The sequence below is a fragment of the Lampetra fluviatilis genome, chromosome 71, assembly GCF_964198595.1.
Source record: "Lampetra fluviatilis chromosome 71, kcLamFluv1.1, whole genome shotgun sequence".
In the NCBI taxonomy this organism is placed as follows: Eukaryota; Metazoa; Chordata; class Hyperoartia; order Petromyzontiformes; family Petromyzontidae; genus Lampetra; species Lampetra fluviatilis.
In genome coordinates this window covers 3,676,257-3,698,641 of record NC_136345.1, presented here as the reverse complement: position 1 = coordinate 3,698,641, position 22,385 = coordinate 3,676,257, and the positions used below count along the sequence as shown (strand labels likewise).

The 22,385-nt window shown below is 57.5% G+C and overlaps 2 protein-coding genes across 2 annotated transcripts in view; both read right to left on the bottom strand.

Moving 5' to 3' along the window:
- Nucleotides 1-37: 37 nt before the first annotated feature.
- Nucleotides 38-11,002, bottom strand: INO80E (INO80 complex subunit E). The gene is made up of 9 exons (XM_078883455.1): nucleotides 10,561-11,002; nucleotides 9,205-9,284; nucleotides 8,036-8,106; nucleotides 7,294-7,346; nucleotides 6,992-7,067; nucleotides 6,503-6,623; nucleotides 4,726-4,884; nucleotides 2,994-3,174; nucleotides 38-45 (listed from the first exon to the last, which is right to left on the bottom strand). The coding sequence occupies exons 1-9, from the start codon at nucleotides 10,571-10,573 to the stop codon at nucleotides 38-40; spliced, it is 762 nt and encodes a 253-aa protein (XP_078739581.1). The 5' UTR covers nucleotides 10,574-11,002.
- An 8,471-nt stretch (nucleotides 11,003-19,473) lies between these two features.
- LOC144952970 (crk-like protein) overlaps nucleotides 19,474-22,385 on the bottom strand; it is a 14,962-nt gene continuing 12,050 nt past the window's right edge. The window contains exons 6-7 of the mRNA XM_078883454.1: nucleotides 22,082-22,338; nucleotides 19,474-19,677 (exon numbers count right to left, since the gene is read on the bottom strand). Of these exons, the coding sequence (XP_078739580.1) occupies nucleotides 19,474-19,677; nucleotides 22,082-22,338 (461 nt within the window). The remainder of the gene's footprint in view (nucleotides 19,678-22,081; nucleotides 22,339-22,385) is intronic.

Sequence of the window (22,385 nt, the reverse complement as noted above, 5' to 3'; positions counted from 1 at the left end):
TGCTGCTAGTAGCGAGTAGCAGCAGCACCTATGAAGGCTACCGCACTGTGGCAGACGCACATGGGGTGGGTGGCCAGCACCACACTACACTACTACACTACACGTGTAGTAGCTACTACACGTGTAGTAGCTACTACACGTGTAGTAGCTACTACTACTGTGTAGTAGCTACTACACTACACGTGTAGTAGCTACTACACGTGTAGTAGCTATTACACGTGTAGTAGCTACTACTACTGTGTAGTAGCCACGGGCCCCGCACTTTCAAGGGCCCCGCGCTAAACGCTTTGAAGCTGTCAATGCCGGTTCAGTGATTCTGCACTTGCTCTATTACTATAGTACTATACCGCCTTCAATTTTTACGAACGACTGGGTGTTTAAGGTTTAGCGAATTGTCGTATTATCTGGCTGTATAGCAAATGAAACACACACAATTACTTTACGATGCAAGTTTTAATATATGTAGGGCACATCTTTAAAATGTTCTACTGGCCGTGAGCGGGAATCGAACTTGGGTTTCTGCCCGAGTTCGCAGCGCAGCGCGCTAACCGCTGCACCACCGCTCCCCACTCACACACTGGTCACACACATTGACCCAGACCCTCAGTGCCTCTGACACGCTCACTGTGAACACCGGGAGAGACACCCAGACCCAGGGCTTGAACCCAGACCCTCAGTGTCTCTGACACGGCCACTGTGAACCTCCTGAGAGACACCCAGACCCAGGGCTTGAACCCAGACTCTCAGTGTCTCTGACACGGCCACTGTGAACACCTGGAGAGACACCCAGACCCAGGGCTTGAACCCAGACCCTCAGTGTCTCTGACACGGCCACTGTGAACCTCCTGAGAGACACCCAGACCCAGGGCTTGAACCCAGACTCTCAGTGTCTCTGACACGGCCGTCGTGAACCCCCTGAGAGAGACACCCAGACCCAGGGCTAGAACCCAGACTCTCAGTGTCTCTGACACGGCCACTGTGAACCCCCTGAGAGAGAGAGACACCCAGACCCAGGGCTTGAACCCAGACTCTCAGTGTCTCTGACACGGCCATTGTGAACCCCCTGAGAGAGAGAGACACCCAGACCCAGGGCTTGAACCCAGACTCTCAGTGTCTCTGACACGGCCATTGTGAACCCCCTGAGAGAGAGAGACACCCAGACCCAGGGCTTGAACCCAGACTCTCAGTGTCTCTGACACGGCCACTGTGAACCCCCTGAGAGAGAGAGACACCCAGACCCAGGGCTTGAACCCAGACTCTCAGTGTCTCTGACACGGCCATTGTGAACCCCCTGAGAGAGAGACACCCAGACCCAGGGCTTGAACCCAGACTCTCAGTGTCTCTGACACGGCCATTGTGAACCCCCTGAGAGAGAGAGACACCCAGACCCAGGGCTTGAACCCAGACTCTCAGTGTCTCTGACACGGCCATTGTGAACCCCCTGAGAGAGACACCCAGACCCAGGGCTTGAACCCAGACTCTCAGTGTCTCTGACACGGCCATTGTGAACCCCCTGAGAGAGAGAGACACCCAGACCCAGGGCTAGAACCCAGACTCTCAGTGTCTCTGACACGGCCATTGTGAACCCCCTGAGAGAGAGAGACACCCAGACCCAGGGCTTGAACCCAGACTCTCAGTGTCTCTGACACGGCCATTGTGAACCCCCTGAGAGAGACACCCAGACCCAGGGCTAGAACCAAGACTCTCAGTGCCTCTGACACGGCCACTGTGAACCCCCTGAGAGAAAGACACCCAGACCCAGGGCTAGAACCAAGACTCTCAGTGCCTCTGACACGGCCACTGTGAACCCCCTGAGAGAAAGACACCCAGACCCAGGGCTTGAACCCAGACTCTCAGTGTCTCTGACACGGCCACTGTGAACCCCTTGAGAGAGACACCCAGACCCGGGGCTAGAACCAAGACTCTCAGTGTCTCTGACACGGCCACTGTGAACCCCCAGAGAGACACACCCAGATCCATTGCAAGATGTTCAGGAACTGCCGATGGTTTATTGAATTAACGATCATCATCACGAACATCATCACCACCACGACCAACGTTACCATCACCATCACCAAAGCTCCCCCAGGTAGCCTCTAGCAGGGCTGTAGGGGCAAGTGCTGCTAGTAGCGAGTAGAACCACCTATGATGCACACAAAGCTCCCCCAGGTAGCCTCTATCAGGGCTGTCGGGGCAAGTATTGCTAGTAGCTAGCACCACCACCTATGATGTACACAGACAAAGCTCCCTCAGGTAGCCTCTAGCAGGGCTGTCAGGGCAAGTGCTACTAGTAGCAAGTAGCACCACCTATGATGTACACACAGACAAAGCTCCCCCAGGTAGCCTCTAGCAAGGCTCTCAGGGCAAGTGCTGCTAGTGGCGAGTAGCACCACCTTTCAAGGCTACCGGCACTGTGGCACAGAGGAGGTAAGTGACCAGCACCACGCCCGGCCGCCTTTGTCTCCCCAGTGGCGATGGTTGCTACACACCGCTACACTCATTTGAGGCTGATGCTGTTCGTGTAATCACTATGGCCTATCTACTGCTAGATGGAGATCAATGTGGTGGTGATGACGACGATGATGATGATGATGTCTCTAGCGTGCGTGTGTTCTCTGCATCACCACCGTCACCACCGTGGTCTCTCCGCTGCTGGATGGAGATCAATGTGGTGGTGATGACGACGACGATGACGTCTCTAGCGTGCGTGTGTTCTCTGCGTCACCACCGTCACCACCGTGGTCTCTTCGCTGCTAGATGGAGATCAATGTGGTGGTGATGACGACGACGACGACGATGATGATGTCTCTAGCGTGCGTGTGTTCTCTGCGTAACCACCGTCACCACCATGGTCTCTCCGCTGCTGGATGGAGACCTCCGTGACCACGTGGGTCACTCCGGGATATCGATGACGAGGTTATCGTCGCCCTCCATGTTGTCCTCCTCCTCCTCGTCCTCCTCCTCCTCCTCCCCCTCCTCCTCCTCCTCGTCACCCTCCCCCCCCTCCTCCTCCTCTTCCTCCTCCTCCTCGCCCTCCCCCCCCTCCTCCTCCTCCTCCTCCTCGCCGCCCGTGTCGCTGAACATCTGCTGGGGCACCGTGGCGCTCACGGACATGGGGGGGAGCTTGCTGCTGGCGGAGAGCGACGAGAGCGAGTCTGATGGGGAGAGGGAGAGCTGCAGCGGGAGGGAGGGGGGGAGAGACACGGGGGGGGAGAGACACGGTGAGTCTAATGGTGAGAGACACAGGAGGAGAGAGACACGGGGGGAGAGAGACACGGGGAGAGACACGGGGAGGGAGAGAGACACGGGGAGAGAGAGACACGGTGAGTCTAATGGTGAGAGACACGCGGGGAGAGAGACACGGGGAGGGAGAGAGAGACACGGGGGGAGAGAGACACGGTGAGTCTAATGGTGAGAGACACGGGGGGAGAGAGACACGGTGAGTCTAATGGTGAGAGACACGGGGGGAGAGAGACACGGTGAGTCTAATGGTGAGAGACACGCGGGGAGAGAGACACGGTAAGTCTAATGGAGAGACACGGGGGGAGAGACACGGTGAGTCTAATGGTGAGAGACACGCGGAGAGCGAGACACGGTGAGAGGGAGGGAGGCACGGGGAGAGGGAGGGTGAGAGACATGGTGAGAGACACGGGGAGAGAGACACGGCAAGAGAGACACGGCAAGAGAGACACGCGGACAGAGACACGGGGAGAGAGAGACACGGGGAGAGAGACACGGAGAGAGAGACACGGGGAGAGAGACACGGGGAGAGAGACACGAGGAGAGAGACACGGGGAGAGAGACACGGGGAGACAGATACAAGGAGAGCGAATCCGAGGGAGACAGGGCGAGTTGGGGACACGCACGGAGACACACACAGGGTTCATAGTGGCCATGTCAGGATCATTGGATAGACCACGGTGATGATGGTTACACAGAGAGAGGAACACGTGGATTAGAGAACACACGCGTGGTAGAGACACCATCACCACCGTCACCACCATCACCACCATCACCACCATCACCACCACCGTCACCACCACCACCGTCAGCACCACCACCGTCAGCACCACCACCGTCAGCACCACCACCGTCACCACCACCACCGTCACCACCACCACCGTCACCACCACCACCATCACCACCGCCACCACCACCACCACCGTCGTCACCACCACCACCGTCACCACCGCCACCACCACCACCACCACCGTCACCACCATCACCACCACCGTCACCACCACCACCACCACCATGGTGATCGCCATCCAGCAGTGGACAGACCCTGGTGGTGACGATGACGACGATGGTGGTGGCGATGGTTTTGATCACGTGTGTGGAGAGCGGTGGTGGTGCAGCGGTGGTGCAGTGGTTGGAGCGTTGTGCCACCACTACTACCGCAACCGCCACCACCACCGCCATCACCACCACCACCGCCACCACCGTCACCACCACCGCCACCACCACCGCCACCGTCACCACCACCACCGTCACCACCGTCACCACCACCGTCCCCACCGCCACCACCACCACCACCACCGTCGTCACCACCACCACCGTCACCACCACCGCCACCACCACCACCACCGTCACCACCACCGTCACCACCGCCACCACCACCGTCACCACCGTCGTCACCACCACCACCACCACCGTCACCACCGCCACCACCACGAACCCGTCAGCGACACGGGTTGGATACCCGCCCAAGGCCCATGCTGATACCTTGGGAGTTTTCTTTGGTTTGTGCGGTTTGGGGGGCCTCTCTCGCTTGCCGCCTTTGTGGGGGCGGGGAGCCCCCCGGCCCCCCCCCCACACTGAGGCGCTAGTGGGGGGGGGCGCGGGGGAGGGGGAGCGGCCAACGGGGGGGGGCTGGGAGGAGCTCTGGGGGGGGGGGAGGGCGGGGGGGGGTGGAAGGGGAGAGGGGTGGGGGGATGGGATGAGAGACACAGACACACACAGACATACACAGCCACAGACACACACACATAGACACGCAGACACATGACACGCACACACAGGCAGACACACAGCCACACACAGCCACACACAGACACGCACACACATGGACACGCACAGACACGCACACACAGACTCACACAAACACATAACGTCATGCACACACAGACACACAGACACGAACACACAGACACACAGACACGCAAACAGAGACTCACACAAACACACACAGACACACACACACACAGACACGCACACACAGACACACAGACACACACAGACACACACACAGACACATAACGTCATGCACACACAGACAAACAGAGACACAAAACAAATGATAACGTAAATAATGCGGCGCAAAACCATAAACAAATAATATGGGCAAACACAACAACAACAACCACAACTCCCACCCCACTACTACCATCACCACTATAGCCACCACTATAATCACCACAACCACCACTATCATCACCACAACCACCACTATAATCACCACAACCACCACAACCACCACCACTATAATCACCACAACCACCACTGTAATTACCACAACCACCACTACCACCACCACAACCACCATTATAATCACCGCAACCACCACAACAACCACCACAGCCACCACTAAAATAACCACAACCACCACTACCACCATCACCACCACCATTATAATCACCGCAACCACCACAACAACCACCACAGCCACCACTAAAATAACCACAACCACCACTACCACCATCACCACCACTAGACTCACCATAAGCACCACCACCACCACCCTCACCACCACAAGCACCACTATAACTACAACCACAACTACTATAATTATCACCACCACCATCACCACTACCACCATTATAATCACCACAACCACCACCACTACCACCACTACCACCATTATCACCATCACTGCCATCATCACCACCACCACTACCACCATCATCACTGCCATCATCATCACCACCACCACTACCATAGTTGTGGTTGCAGGATGAGGGAAGGAGGGAGGGGGCATTGTGGTTAAGGGGGGGTTTGAGGGGGGGGGGGGTTTAAGGGGGGGGGGGGGTTAAGGTTGAGGGGGGGGTTGAGGGGGGGGGGGGTTGAGGGGGGGTTTCAATTGGTGGCGTGGGGGGGGAAGGGGCTCACCCCGCCGTGCCACTGCTAGCCTGCTGCCACCATAGCGGTGAGCGTGGTGGTGAGCGTGGTGGTGGTGAGCGTGGTGGCGGTGAGCGTGGTGGTGGTGAGCGTGGTGGTGAGTGAGCCAAGTGGTGGTGGTGAGCGTGGTGGCGGTGAGCGTGGCGGTGGTGAGCGTGGCGGTGGTGAGCGTGGCGGTGAGCGTGGTGGTGAGCGTAGTGGTGAGCGTGGTGGTGGTGAGCGTGGTGGTGAGCGTAGTGGTGAGCGTGGTGGTGAGCGTGGTGGTGAGCGTGGTGGTGAGCGTGGCGGTGTTGAGCGTGGTGGTGAGCGTGGCGGTGAGCGTAGTGGTGAGCGTGGTGGTGAGCGTGGTGGTGGTGAGCGTGGTGGTGGTGAGCGTGGTGCTCACCGTGTGGATGTAGTGAGGTGGTGTCGGCTGCTGGGGCTGTGGGAACCCCACTGGACTCAGGCGAGGCAGGCTTGGGGCCGGGCCTACTGCAGATGGGAATGGGGAAGTATGGCTCTTCTTCCTGCACGCAGAGAGAGAGAGACAGAGAGACTCAGGGAGACTGAGGGAGACACGGGGAGACACGGGAGACACGGGGAGACACTGGGAAACACGGGGAGACACGGGGAGACAGAGAGAGACGGGGAGACGCGGGGAGACACGGGGAGACACTGGGGACACGGGGAGACGCGGGGAGACGCGGGGAGACGCGGGGAGACGCGGGGAGACGCGGGGAGACGCGGGGAGACGCGGGGAGACACGGGGAGACACGGGGAGACACGGGGAGACACGGGGAGACACGGGGAGACTCAGGGAGACTGAGGGACACACGGGGAGACACGGGGAGACACGGGGAGACACGGGAGACACGAAGGTGTCCACAAGTCTCACTTCTTGGAGGGAGGTGCGTCTCCTGCTCTCTGTGTCTCCCCCTCACTGTTTTCTGAAGATGCAGTCGCGTCTGAGTCTGCAGGGACACAGACACACACCGGGTGGGTGGTGAGGCGAGTCGTGTAGTGAGTCGTGTGGTGAGTAGTGAGGTGAGTAGTGAGGTGAGTAGTGAGGTGAGTAGTGTGGTGAGGTGAGTGGTGTGGTGAGTAGTGTGGTGAGTGGTGTGGTGAGTGGTGAGGTGAGTAGTGAGGTGAGTGGTGTGGTGAGTGGTGTGGTGAGTGGTGAGGTGAGTGGTGATTCACCTGTGGAGGAGTCCTCTAAGGTTTCGTACTGGAGTAGACGGTCCAACAGAAAACTACACGGAGAGACACACGGGGAGAGAGACACGGGGAGAGACACACGGGGAGAGAGACACGGGGAGAGAGACATGGGGAGAGAGACACGGAGAGAGAGACACGGGGAGAGAGACACACGGGGAGAGAGACACACGGGGAGAGAGACACACGGGGAGAGAGACACGGGGAGAGAGACACGGAGAGAGAGACACGGGGAGAGAGACACGGGGAGAGAGACACGGGGAGAGAGACACACGGGGAGAGAGACACACGGGGAGAGAGACACGGGGAGAGAGACACGGGGAGAGAGACACGGGGAGAGAGACACAGGGAGAGAGACACGGGGAGAGAGACACGGGGAGAGAGACACGGGGAGAGAGACACGGGGAGAGAGACACGGGGAGAGAGACACGGGGAGAGAGACACGGGGAGAGACACACGGAGAGAGACACACGGAGAGAGACACACGGGGAGAGAGACACACGGGGAGAGAGACACATGGGGAGAGAGACACACGGGGAGAGAGACGGGTGAGAGACACAGGGAGAGAGACACACGGGGAAAGAAGAGAGACACACGGGGAAAGAGACACACGGGGAGAGAGAGATTACTGAGTAACCGATCTTCACTGCAGAGGCAGAGGGGCTAGGAGGGATAGTCATCCATCCAGCAGTAGATAGGCCCTGGCTGGTGGCAGTGGGGAGCCCACCTCTTGTCTCTGCTGACTTTGAGCAGCTTCCGCTGAGCCTTGCGCAACTCATCCTGGAAGCTCTCCTGCTCCTGTGGAGAGACAGAGGAAAAGGTCCCCCGGGTAGCCTCTAGCAGGGCTGTAGGGGCAAGTGCTGCTAGTGGCGAGTAGCACCACCTATGATGCACACACAGACAAAGCTCCCCCAGGTAGCCTCTAGCAGGGCTGTAGGGACAAGTGCTGCTAGTAGCGAGTAGCACCACCTATGATGTACACACACAGACAAAGCTCCCACAGGTAGCCTCTAGCAGGGCTGTAGGGGCAGGTGCTGCTAGTAGCGAATAGCACCACCTATGATGTACATACAAAGCTCCCACAGGTAGCCTCTAGCAGGGCTGTAAGGGCAAGTGCTGTTAGTAGCGAGTAGCAGCAGAGACCTTTGGCGAACCGTTGAACAAAGACATTCATCGTATTTGAGATGTTATATACACTACACTATATACTACACACTACTATCCACTACACTATACACTCCACATTGCTATACACTCCACACTACTAAACACGACACTACACACCCATACACCCAGACTCTCAGTGTCCCTGACACGGCCACCGTGAACCCCCTGAGAGAGACACCCAGACCCAGGGCTTGAACCCAGACTCTCAGTGTCTCCGACACGGCCATTGTGAACCCCCTGAGAGACACCCAGACCCAGGGCTTGAACCCAGACTCTCAGTGTCTCTGACACGGCCATTGTGAACCCCCTGAGAAAGACACCCAGACCCAGGGCTTGAACCCAGACTCTCAGTGTCTCTGACACGGCCACTGTGAACCCCCTGAGAGAGAGACACCCAGACCCAGGGCTTGAACCCAGACTCTCAGTGTATCCGACACGGCCATCGTGAACCCCCTGAGAGACACCCAGACCCAGGGCTTGAACCCAGACTCTCAGTGTATCCGACACGGCCATTGTGAACCCCCTGAGAGACACCCAGACCCAGGGCTTGAACCCAGACTCTCAGTGTCCCTGACACGGCCACCGTGAACCCCCTGAGAGACACCCAGACCCAGGGCTTGAACCCAGACTCTCAGTGTCTCCGACACGGCCGTCGTGAACCCCCTGAGAGAGAGACACCCAGACCCGGGGCTTGAACCCAGACTCTCGTTTTTTTAGCAGGACTCTCACGTAGACGAGAAGGCGAAGTTTGCGCTTGAGGCTCCTGTACTTCTTGCGGTAGTCCACGTCCGGCTGACCGTTCATGTTGCCTGACGCACACGCGGAGAGAGGGGGGTGACACACAGGCAATGATGCACACACAGACAAAGCTCCCCCAGGTAGCCTCTAGCAGGGCTCTAGGGGCAAGTGCTCTAGTAGCGAGTAGCACCACCTATGATGCACACAGACAAAGCTCCCCCAGGTAGCCTCTAGCAGGGCTGCAGGGGCAAGTGGTGCTAGTAGCGAGTAGCAGCACCTATGATATGCCGATGTTAACGATGCTGATGATGTTAATGATGCTAATGAGGATGTTGGTGACGGTGCTGATGTGAATGATGATGCTGATGTTAATTATGGTGCTGATAATGTTAATGGTGATGTTGATGATAGTGCTGATGATGTTAATGATGATAATGATGCTGCTGATGATGTTGATGCTGATGAGATTAATGATGCCGATGTTAATGATGATGATGATATTGATGATGATAGTGCTGATGATGTTAATGATGCTGCTGATGATGTTGATGAGATTAATGACGCCAATGTTAATGATGGTGCTGATGATGTTAATGATGATGTTGATGAGGATAGTGCTGATGATGTTAATGATGCTGATGTTAATGATGATGACATTGATGATGATGATAGTGCTGATGATGTTAATGATGATGCTGCGGATGTTGATGCTGAGGAGATTAATGACGCCGATGTTAATGATGGTGCTGATGATGTTAATGATGTTGATGAGGATAATGCTGATGATGTTAATGATGCTGATGATGTTAATGATGATGACGTTGATGATAATGATTGTGCTGATGATGTTAATGATAACTGTTTATGATGTTGGTGGTTATGATGATGTCCATGATGATGTTGATGTTAATTATGCTGATGCTAATGATGGTGCTGATGATGATGGTGTTGATGATGATGCTGCTGCTGATGATGTTGATGTTCATGATGATGATGCTGATTGTTGGCGAAAATGTTGGTGGTTATGATGATGATGACGACGATATTCACGTCAAATAGCAGATCACCAAATTAACAATCATTGTTTAGCTTAACACATTTAGCAACACCTATAGGATCACCAACGAATCTCTTACAACTAAATTAATTACATCAGCTAGTGTACAACTATTCTTATTTACCTTAGCTATTGTATAACTAGTATTTACCTGTGTTATTGTATAACTATTATTTTTTACCTGAGATGTTGTATAACTATTATTATAAGAGTAAATACGAGTTATTATTTAACAATTTTAACCCAACAGCTTTTCAAAACGGCGACAAACACCCCCCTAGAAATCATACCACGGATAAGCATCGCGCTCGCACCTGATTGGTCAGGCTCGGCTCCCCCCCGCCCCGGCAAGAGCAGCGGGCCAATGGGAGCGCGGGCGTCGCGAGGCCGTCGTCCAATGGCGAGAGGCGACGACGGAGAGACGGCGCTTGTCCGCTCTAAGGAATCTAAACCGTTGTTGGAGGCCTTACGGGATTTTTTTAAATGAAAAAACAAAAACCTCTATAAAGTTTATCGTTAAATTCAAGCTGTTGATTTTTATATACTTAATTAAGAACACGGAACTTTAATCGCCAAAGTTAAAACTCGCGAAAGGGAAACGCGGACTCGGTGGAGGCGCTGAGGTTAAAATAAAATGTTTTGTTCACGTCGCTCACGGCAACGCCGAGGCTTTAGCCGGAAGTAAGGCCGCGCCCCTACCAACAATGCACCGCGACGAACCCCCCACTCGCCCGCTTCCCCCCACCCCTTCAATCCCTCCGCCCTCCCCCCCTTCAATCTCCCCGCCCCTCCCGCTTCACCTCCCCCCGATACCCCCCCCGCTTCACCCCCCCCCCGCTTCACCCCCCCCCCGCTTCACCCCCCCCCGATTCGCCCCCCCCCCCGATTCGCCCCCCCCCCCCGATTCGCCCCGCCCCCGATTCGCCCCCCCCCCGCTTTAATCCCCCCCCACTTCACCCCCCGCCCCACCCATTCTTCTTCCACAGCCAATCAGCGGCGGTGAAAGGAGGTGGCAGACCACGTGGGGGTGGCAGTCTCCACGTGACCGCTAGAGGCCGCTACATTCGCCGCGACTGCCGGTGCCAGGCTCGGTGCACCTTGCGGCCCGTCACGTGACGTGCCGCAGGTCTCACTCGCAAAGACAAAGCTTCCCCAGGTAGCCTCTAGCAGGGCTGCAGGGGCAAGTGCTGCTAGTAGCACCACCTATGATACACAAAGCTCCCCCAGGTAGCCTCTAGCAGGGCTGCAGGGGCAAGTGCTGCTAGTAGCGAGTAGCACCACCTATGATGCACACACAGACAAAGCTCCCCCAGGTAGCCTCTAGCAGGGCTGCAGGGGCAAGTGCTGCTAGTAGCGAGTAGCACCACCTATGATGCACACACAGACAAAGCTCCCCCAGGTAGCCTCTAGCAGGGCTGCAGGGGCAAGTGCTGCTAGTAGCGAGTAGCACCACCTATGATGCACACACAGTTGTGGGGGTGGAGTGTCCGATGATACAAAATACCCAGGCAGGTGCTTAGTTTTGGTGGGGCTGATGGTAAGGCCCCACCTCTTAGTGGCACGCTCCAGGTGCAGCAGCAGCGTCTCCAACTCCTCCTCTCAGTGAGCAGCTATTACCAGATCATCGGTATACATAACGTGGTTGACCAATAGGGAGCCATCCCTTGACCGCACCCGGGCATCGATCAGCCTCCCATTATATCTGTACCAGATGGAAATTCCCCCGGTACAGCTATTGAAGGCTTCACGAACTACGCGGTCAAAATAGATGTTAAATAATGTGGGAGCCAGAGGACATCCCTGTCGCACCCCAAGGTGTACAGTAAATGGCTCCGACTCCCGGCCACGTAGTTTTACCCGGGCCCGCTCACCATCATGAAGGTTCTTAATGATCGTGAGCAGAGGGCCAGGGACTCCGAAAGCACGAAGAACAACCCAGAGCCCAGGCCTACTGATGGTATCATAGGCCTTGACCAGGTCAATAAAGCAGAGATGTAGGTCTTGTTGGAATTCCCTACACCTCTGCTGTAGCAGACGGACAGAAAATACGGCATCTGTGCAGGACCGCCCTTTCCTGAAACCGCATTGGGGCTCCGCAAGCCTCTCCTCAGTGTGCCTAGCAAGGCGATGTTGAATAATCCTTGCCCACACCGACACACACAGATACACAGACACACACTCACACAGATACACACAGACACACTCACACACTTGACGCTCACACAGATACACAGACACACACAGATGCACACACACAGACACACTCACACAGATACACACACTGACACACACACAGATACACAGACACACACTCTTGGCGCTCACACAGATACACACACACATAAAACAACAACCGCCATTCGCCACTAAGTGGCGGTGACGTCACCACGACGCTTGTGCCAGGCCATGTGCACCTTGAGGCCACGTGAAGTGTCGAACGCCCGCTGGCAGGAGGTCACGGGGCAGACCCAGCAGGTGCCACGGGTCGACTGACCGAGATGACCGAGATGACTGGCTGATGCACCACCTGTGCCCCCTACTGTGCCAACTCGCTGTGCTTTAGCCACCCGGCGCTCCGCTCGTTGTTGTGAGCGTCGCTCCTCCGCCCTCCGTTGTTGTTGGAGGGCGACTGCCTCCAACTGCCCAGTAGCGTCCTTCACGAGCCTCCTCCACTGAGGCCGATCTTGACACCACTGGTACCAGTCATCGGCAAGTCCACTCAGTTCCACGTCCTCCTGTACCACATAACTCCATCTCTTCTCTAGCCCGTGCCGCGCCCGTTTAGCCCCCTCGATCCGGCCGAACAAAAGCTGTTTAGGCATGCGGTGGCTGGGCATGCGGGCTACATGACCCAGCCAACGCAGCCTTGCCTGCCGGAGGAGCTCACTGATGGGACTTTGCCCAGATCTTTCAAGGACTTGTGAGCTCCTCACACAATCCAGCCTGGTTAAACCCAGGATGGATCGTAGGCAGACCAGCCTAAATGTTTCCAACCGGCGAAGATGCTCCACTAGGGGGGTCCACGTTTCGCAAGCGTAGAGAAGGGAGGGAATGACCGTGGCCGAGAAGACCTGAAGCTTCGTGCGGAGCGACAGACCAGGTAGCTTCCACACAGCGTTACGCAACCGATGAAAAGATATTGCCGCTCGACTGATTCGGAGTGAGACCTCTGCTGATAAACTGGAGCCGGTCATAAGCACATTGCCCAGGTATGGGAAACTCTCCACTCTCTCCACAACTGCCCCATCACCAATTGGGAGTTGTGGGGGTGGAGTGTCCGATGGAACAAAATACCCAGGCAGGTGCTTAGTTTTGGTGGGGCTGATGGTAAGGCCCCACCTCTTAGTGGCACGCTCCAGTCTCAGCAGCAGCGTCTCCAACTCCTCTTCTGAATGAGCAGCTATTACCAAATCATCGGCATACATAACGTGGTTGACCAATAGGGAGCCATCCCTTGATCGCACCCGGGCGTCGATCAGCCTCCCATTGTATCTGTACCAAATGGAAATTCCTCCGGTACATTTATTGAAGGCTTCACGAACTACGCAGTCGAAATAGATGTTAAATAATGTGGGAGCCAGAGGACATCCCTGTCGCACCCCAAGGTGTACAGGGAAAGGCTCCGACTCCCGGCCACGTAGTTTTACCCGGGCCCGCTCACCATCATGAAGGTCCTTAATGATCGTGAGCAGAGGGTCAGGGACTCCGAAAGCACGAAGAACAACCCAGAGCCCAGTCCTACTGATGGTATCATAGGCCTTGACCAGGTCACACACTGACACACACACAGATACATTGACACACACACAGACACACACTGACACACACACACAGATACACTGACACACACACACAGATACACTGACACACACACTGACACACACCCCCAGATACACTGACACACACACTCTTGAGGCTCATACAGATACACAGACACACACACAGATGCACACTGACACACACAGATACACACACACAGATACACAGACACACTGACACACACAGACACACTCTTGAGGCTCACACAGGGGTACAAACAAATCAGAACTCCCGTTGTTGTGCACCGACGAGTCGAAGTTGTAGTCGTAGTAGCTGTAGTCGTAGTAGTAGTTGTTATTAAATGTATTTATTAAGTAAATAACGCAGAAAATATTTCGTGGTGGCGAGTCGGAGTACATCCACCGTCGCCTGCCGCCCACCTCCCCCCGCCATCAGTCGAAGGGGTCACAGAGAGAGAGGGGGGTATGGGATGGGGGGGTTATGGGATGGGGGGGTTATGGAATGGGGGGGTATGGGATGGGGGGGTTATGGGATGGGGGGGTTATGGGATGGGGTGGTTATGGGATGGGGGAGTTATGGGATGGGGGGGTTATGGGATGGGGGGGTTATGGGATGGGGGTAGTTATGGGATGGGGGGGTTATGGGATGGGGGGGTTATGGGATGGGGGGGTTATGGGATGGGGGGTAGTTATGGGATGGGGTAGTTATGGGATGAGGGTAGTTATGGGATGGGGTAGTTATGGGATGGGGGTGTAGGGGAGGTAAATGGCCGTAACCGTTGACTCGAGAGGGGGTGAGATGGGTGGGTGAGAGGGGTGGGGTGGGTGGGATGGGAGGACTGGGAGGGGTGAGTGGGTGGGAGGGGTTAAGATGGGTGGGTGGGAGGGGTGGGAGGGGTGGGTGGGAGGGGTGGGAGGGGTGAGTGGGAGGGGTGAGTGGGAGAGAGGGGTGGGAGGGGAGGGGTGGGTGGGAGGGGTGGGGTGGGTGGGAGGGGGTGGGAGGGGTGGGAGATAGGGGAGGGGTGGGGTGTGATGGGAGGGGCGTGTTGAGGTATGGGTCGTAACCGTTGACTCGAGAGGGGGTGAGATGGGTGGGAGGGGTGGGAGGGGTGGGAGTGGGTGGGAGTGGGTGGGAGGGGTGGGAGTGGGTGGGAGGGGTGGGAGTGGGTGGGAGGGGTGGGGTGGGTGGGGTGGGTGGGAGGGAGGGGTGGGAGGGGCGTGTTGAGGTATGGGTCATAACCGTTGACTCGAGAGGGGGTGGGAGGGGTTGGGAGGGAGGGGTGGGGTGGGGTGGGAGGGATGGGATGGGCGTGTTGAGGTCTGGCTCGTAACCGTTGTTGACGCGAGATGGGGTGGGTGGAGCATGGATGGATGGGGTGGGGTGGGTGGAGGATGGGTGGGGTGGGTGGTGGTGTGAGTGGAGGAGGGTTAGAGACGAGGGGAACGCGACACTTTTAATTTAAATAACAAACGAGAGGGAGAGAGAGGGGGTAGAGGGGGGGAGAAAGAGGGGAGAGAGAAACCCCCAACTTTATAAGCCGTCGTTAGAGAGTAACAACAAATATACTTCATTGACACACAAAAAACAGCGCACTCACTCACTCACCAACTCACTCACTCACCAACTCACTCACCAACTCACTCACTCAGTTACCAACTCACTCACAAACTCACTCACTCACTCACCAACTCACTCACTCACAAACTCACAAACTCACTCACTCACTGACCAACTCACTCACACACCAACTCACTCACTCACCAACTCACTCACACACCAACCCATTTACTCACTCACCTACTCACCCACTCACTCACTCACTCACCAACTCACTCACTCACACACTCACACACAGACTCACTCACTCACCAACTCACTCACTCACCAACTCACTCACCAACTCACTCACTCACCAACTCACTCACCAACTCACTCACTCACAAACTCACTCACTCACTGACCAACTCACTCACACACCAACTCACTCACTCACCAACTCACTCACACACCAACCCATTTACTCACTCACCTACTCACCCACTCACTCACTCACCAACTCACTCACTCACACACAGACTCACTCACTCACTCACCAACTCACTCACTCACTGACCAACTCACTCACTCACCAACTCACGCACACAGACTCACACAATCACTCCCACACTCACACAGACTCACTCTCACTCCCACACTCACCAACTCACTCACCAACTCACTCACCAACTCACTCACCAACACACTCACACACAGACTCACTCACTCACACACTCACCAACACACTCACACACTCACCAACACACTCACACACAGACTCACACACAGACTCACACACACACTCACACACACACTCATACACAGACTCACACACAGACTCACACTCACACAGACTCACACACACACACTCACACACACTCACACACAGACTCACTCACAATCCCTTCTGTATCACCGCATGGCCACTAAGGATTCCCTCACCCAGGGCCAATGGAGTCGTATTTGGTGGTGATGATGGTGGTGGTAGTGGTGGTAGTAGTGATGGTAGTGGTGGTAGTAGTAGTGATGGTAGTGGTGGTAGTAGTAGTGATGGTAGTGGTGGTAGTAGTGGTGTTGTGGTAGTGATGGTGGTTATGATGATGGTGATGGTGGTGATGATGCTGCTGGTTAAGATGATGATGGTGGTTGTGGTACTGCTTCTGCTGCTGCTGATGATGAACAGGTCATCCCCGTGACTATCACTGAAGTGTTGTGGTGGTGGTAGTGATGGTAGTGGTGGTAGTGATGGTAGTGGTGTTGTGGTAGTGATGATGGTGGTTATGATGATGGTGGTGGTTAAGATGATGGTGGTTGTGGTACTGCTGCTGCTGATGATGATGAACAGGTCATCCCCGTGACTATCACTGAAGACGCTTCGCTAACCAACACGCAGCAGCAGCATCGTCGTCGTGAGGATCTCGTTAACGACGACTAACACTGAACCCACCACCACCACCACCACCACAGGCTGTGGTGGTGGTGGTGATGGTGGTGGTGGTGAGGCGGTTTCACATTCATTAACCTCCTCACCTCAAGATCCACACACATATATATATAACTTCCGGGCGGACACACTTCCACTATTATCGCGATATCACAACAATCCCACTCCGCGATTATCGCGATATCACAACAATCCCGCCCCCCACGATTATCGCGATATCGACCCTCCCGCCCCCACGATTATCGCGATATCGCCCTCCCGCCCCGCGATTATCGCGATATCGCCCCTCCCGCCCCCACGATTATCGCGATATCGCACTCCGCCCCCGTGACAATGTAACACTTGCGGCCCCACGATCGTCTCCACATAATACTTCCGGGCCCACGATTATCGCGATATCGCGGCCCACGATTATCGCGATATCGCGGCCCACGATTATCGCGATTATCGCCGCCCCTCCATCCTGCGAAGGGGAATTTTGAGCTGCACGTGCTCCGCACCTTCAGATGATCACGTGGGCGTCACGTGCAGGTGGGTGTCAAGTTCAACACGCTGACATCACCACCATCATCACCACCATCACCATCACCACCATCACCATCACCACCACCATCACCATCATCACCATCACCACCATCACCACCCTCACCACCCTCACCACCATCATCACCACCATCACCACCATCATCACCATCACCACCATCAACACCACCATCACCACCATCACCATCACCACCATCAACACCACCACCATCATCATCATCATGATCACCATCACCACCATAATCGTCACTGCTGTAAGGTTATTATAATTGTGCTTTACTGGACATGCAGTGACACACACACACTGACACACACAGTAACACACACAGTGACACACACAGTGACACACACACACACCACCCCCCCCACCCCCCCCCCACTACCCCCCCCCCCCCCCCCCACGTGGCTAATTGGTCGTTTAGGGTCGATGGTGGAGTTGGGGTTTGGTGCGGTGAGCGTGAAGGTCGCGGGGACTCCACCACTCCGGGAAATGGCTCCCAGCCCCGTGGATACGGTGAGAGGATGGATGGTTGAGTGAGTGGGTGAGTGAGTGGGTGGGGTGAGTGGGTGGGTGGGTGAGTGGGTGGGTGAGAGAGTGGATGGGTGAGAGAGTGGGTGAGTGGGTGGGTGAGTGGGTGAGTGGGTGAGTGGGTGGGTGGGTGGATGGATGGGTGAGTGGATGGATGGGTGAGTGGGTGGGTGAGTGGATGAGAGAGTGGGTGGGTGGGTGAGTGAGTGAGTGGGTGAGTGAGTGGGTGGGTGAGAGAGTGGGTGAGTAGGTGGGTGAGTGGGTGGGTGGGTGAGAGGGTGGATGGGTGGATGAGAGAGTGGGTGAGATAGTGGGTGGGTGAGTGGGTGGGTGAGCGAGTGACCGTGTGAGTGGCTGGGTGAGAGTGTGAGTTACGGGGGACACGTGGTGAGCGACGCACACACACGTGCACACACACACACGTGCACACGCACACACATACACACACGCGCGCACACACACGCGCACACACACATGTGCACGCACACACACGCGAGCGCGTGTAGATAGCATGCATGCACACACAGACATGCAGACAGAGTGGAGTGGCACACACGCGTACACACACCCACACACGCGCGCACACACACACACACGTGCACGCACAGGCAGACTGGTATGTGCTTATTAAGAGAGAGTCATGTGCCACACATGCTTTAGGAGAGTTACACACACACAGGTGAGTGTGTTAAGACAGTGGCACACACACACGCAGGCATACAGGCAGCGTGGAGTGACTCACACACACACTGAGGCAGACGGATGTGTGCTAACACAGTGAGTGGAGTGACTGACACACAAACACTACCACCGTGACCTCTTACACCACCACCACCTCCTCCACCACCACCTCCTCCTCCACCACCTCCTCCATCATCACCACCTCCACCACCTCCTCCTACACCTCCACCACCTCCACCACCACCACCACCTCCTCCACCACCTCTTCCTCCATCACCACCACCTCCTCCATCACCATCTCCACCATCACCACCACCACCTCCACCACCACCACTACCTCCACCACCTCCTCCACCACCTCTTCCTCCATCACCACCACCTCCTCCATCACCATCTCCACCATCACCACCACCACCTCCTCCTCTTCCACCACCACCTCCATCACCACCACCACCATCACCACCACCACCTCCTCCACCACCACCACCTCCTCCTCTTCCACCACCACCTCCATCACCACCACCACCACCATCTATCATCATCATCACCTCCACCAACTCCGCCACCACATCCACCACCTCCGCCACCACATCCACCACCGTCGCCTCACGACCCCTGAACCCCCCCGGCCCCCACCCTCCCCCCCGCCCCCCCTCCCCCCCCTCCCCCCGCCCCCCGCCCCCCCCCTCCTCAGCTGAAGTCGCCCCCTCCGGCATCGTCGTGAGCACCGCCGCCGTGCGGTGCCCCCTGCAGCTGCTGCTGCTGCTGCGCCGTTGCCGCGGGCGACGCTCCGAGAGTCACGTGGGTGAAGGGGAAGTGGCCGCAGCGGCCGTTGACCTCCCCCTCCCACTGGCCGTTGATGTTCATCTTGGTGACCTTCACCAGGTCACCCACCTGCAACACACACACACACACACAGGGTCACTCACCACTCACTCACCACGTCACTCACCACATCACTCACTCACCACTCACCACGTCGCTCACTCACCACTCACCACGTCACTCACTCACCACATCACTCACTCACCACGTCACTCACCAAGTCACTCACCAAGTCACTCACCAAGTCACCACGTCACTCACCACGTCACTCACCAAGTCACTCACCAAGTCACTCACCAAGTCACTCACACACTCACCACGTCACTCACCACGTCACTCACCACTCACCAAGTCACTCACCACGTCACTCACCAAGTCACTCACCACGTCACTCACCACTCACCACGTCACTCACCAAGTCACTCACCAAGTCACTCACCACTCACCACGTCACTCACCACGTCACTCACCACTCACCAAGTCACTCACCACGTCACTCACCAAGTCACTCACCACGTCACTCACCAAGTCACTCACCACGTCACTCACCACTCACCAAGTCACTCACCACGTCACTCACCAAGTCACTCACCAAGTCACTCACCACTCACCACGTCACTCACCAAGTCACTCACCAAGTCACTCACCACTCACCACGTCACTCACCACGTCACTCACCACTCACCAAGTCACTCACCACGTCACTCACCACGTCACTCACCACTCACCACGTCACTCACCAAGTCACTCACCACGTCACTCACCAAGTGACTCACAAAGTCACTCACCACGTCACTCACCACTCACCACGTCACTCACCACGTCACTCACCACTCACCAAGTCACTCACCACGTCACTCACCAAGTCACTCACCACGTCACTCACCACGTCACTCACCACTCACCACGTCACTCACCACGTCACTCACCACGTCACTCACCACGTCACTCACCACTCACCACGTCACTCACCAAGTCACTCACCACGTCACTCACCACTCACCAAGTCACTCACCACGTCACTCACCACGTCACTCACCACTCACCACGTCACTCACCACGTCACTGACAGCATCAGCCACACACAGACAAAGCTCCCCCAGGTAGCCTCTCGCAGGGCTGCAGGGGCAAGTGCTGCTAGTAGCGAGTAGCACCACCTATGATGTGCACACACAGACAAAGCTCCCCCAGGTAGCCTCTAGCAGGGCCGAAGGGGCAAGTGCAGGAGGCTGCTACCTGGGGGAGCTTTGTCTGTGTGGCCCGTCTATGAATACCTAAAGGCGATGAGTAAATTTAGCGGCGTGAAACACGAGGGGGGGGGCATGGGGGGGGGAGGGGCATGGGAGGAGGGGGGGGCATGGGGGGGGGAGGGGGGGGGAGGGGGGCATGGGGGAGGGAGGGGGGGGAGGGGGGCATGGGGGGGGAGGGGCATGGGGGGGGAGGGGGGGCATGGGGGGGGGCATGGGGGGGAGGGGGGCATGGGGGGGGAGGGGCATGGGGGGGAGGGGGGGGGCATGGGGGGGGGGGGGGGAGGGGGTCATAGGGGGGGAGGGGGGCATGGGGGAGGGAGAGGGGCATGGGGGGGGAGGGGATCATGGGGGGAGGGGGTCATGGGGGGGAGGGGGGCATGGGGGGGGGAGGGGGGGCATTGGGGGGAGGGGGGGGGCTAGGAGGTGGGGCGGGGGTTACGAGGGGGGTTAGGGTAAAGGGGGGTATGGTGGGAGGGGGGGCCATGGGGGGGGGGTAATGGTGAGGGGAGGCGTCGGGGGGGGGGGTTGGGGAGGGGGGGGGGTTGGGAGGGGGTGGGGGTCAGGGTACGACACGCACAGCGTGAGACAGATCATCACGGCAGAGGCCCACGTCACCGCCACCACCACCACCGCCACCACCATCACCGCCACCACCACCACCGCCACCACCATCACCGCCACCACCACCACCACCGCCATCACCACCACACGTGAGAATGTATCATAGCAGCCACCCGCTCACTCACTCTCGCCCACCCGCCCCACTCACACAATCACACAATCACCCACCCGCCCACTCACCCACTCACCCGCCCACCTCGCCCACTCACACAATCACCCGTCTACCCACCCACCGGCCCACTCACACAATCACCCCGCCCACTCGCCCACTCACACAATCACCCGCCCACTCACCCGCCCACCCACTCACCCGCCCGCCCACTCACCCGCCCGCCCGCCCCGCTCACCCCGCCCGCCCGCCCGCTCACCGCCCGCCCGCCCGCCCGCTCGCCCGCCCGCCCGCCCACCCGCCCGCCCGCTCACCCGCCCGCTCACCCGCCCACCCACCCGCCCACCCGCCTGCCCACCCACCCACTTACCGACCCACCCGCCCACTCACCCACCCACCCGCCCACTCACCCGCCCACCCACCCACTCACCGACCCACCCCGCCCACTCGCCCACCCGCCCGCTCACCCGCCCGCCCACCCACTCGGCCTCACCTCCAGTGCGAGTGCCGTCTTGTCGTAGGCGTTGGGGACCCGTCTCTGGATGACGCGCGCCACCACCGGCCCGTTCTGCAGCGAGGGCAGCAGGGGGCTGTTGGGGACGCCCTGCGGCTGGGCGTAGCGGCCCGCCTCGGGCGCCAGCCGCCCGCCGCCGGTGCGGCCGGGGGTCAGGCCGGTGCCTGGGGGAGGTCCTCCGGGGGCAGGGGAGGTCGTGCCGTGCGGGGTGCCTGGACACACGACGTCACCTCCTCCTCACCTCCTCCTCACCTCGCTTGCTCACCAGCTCACCCAGCCACTC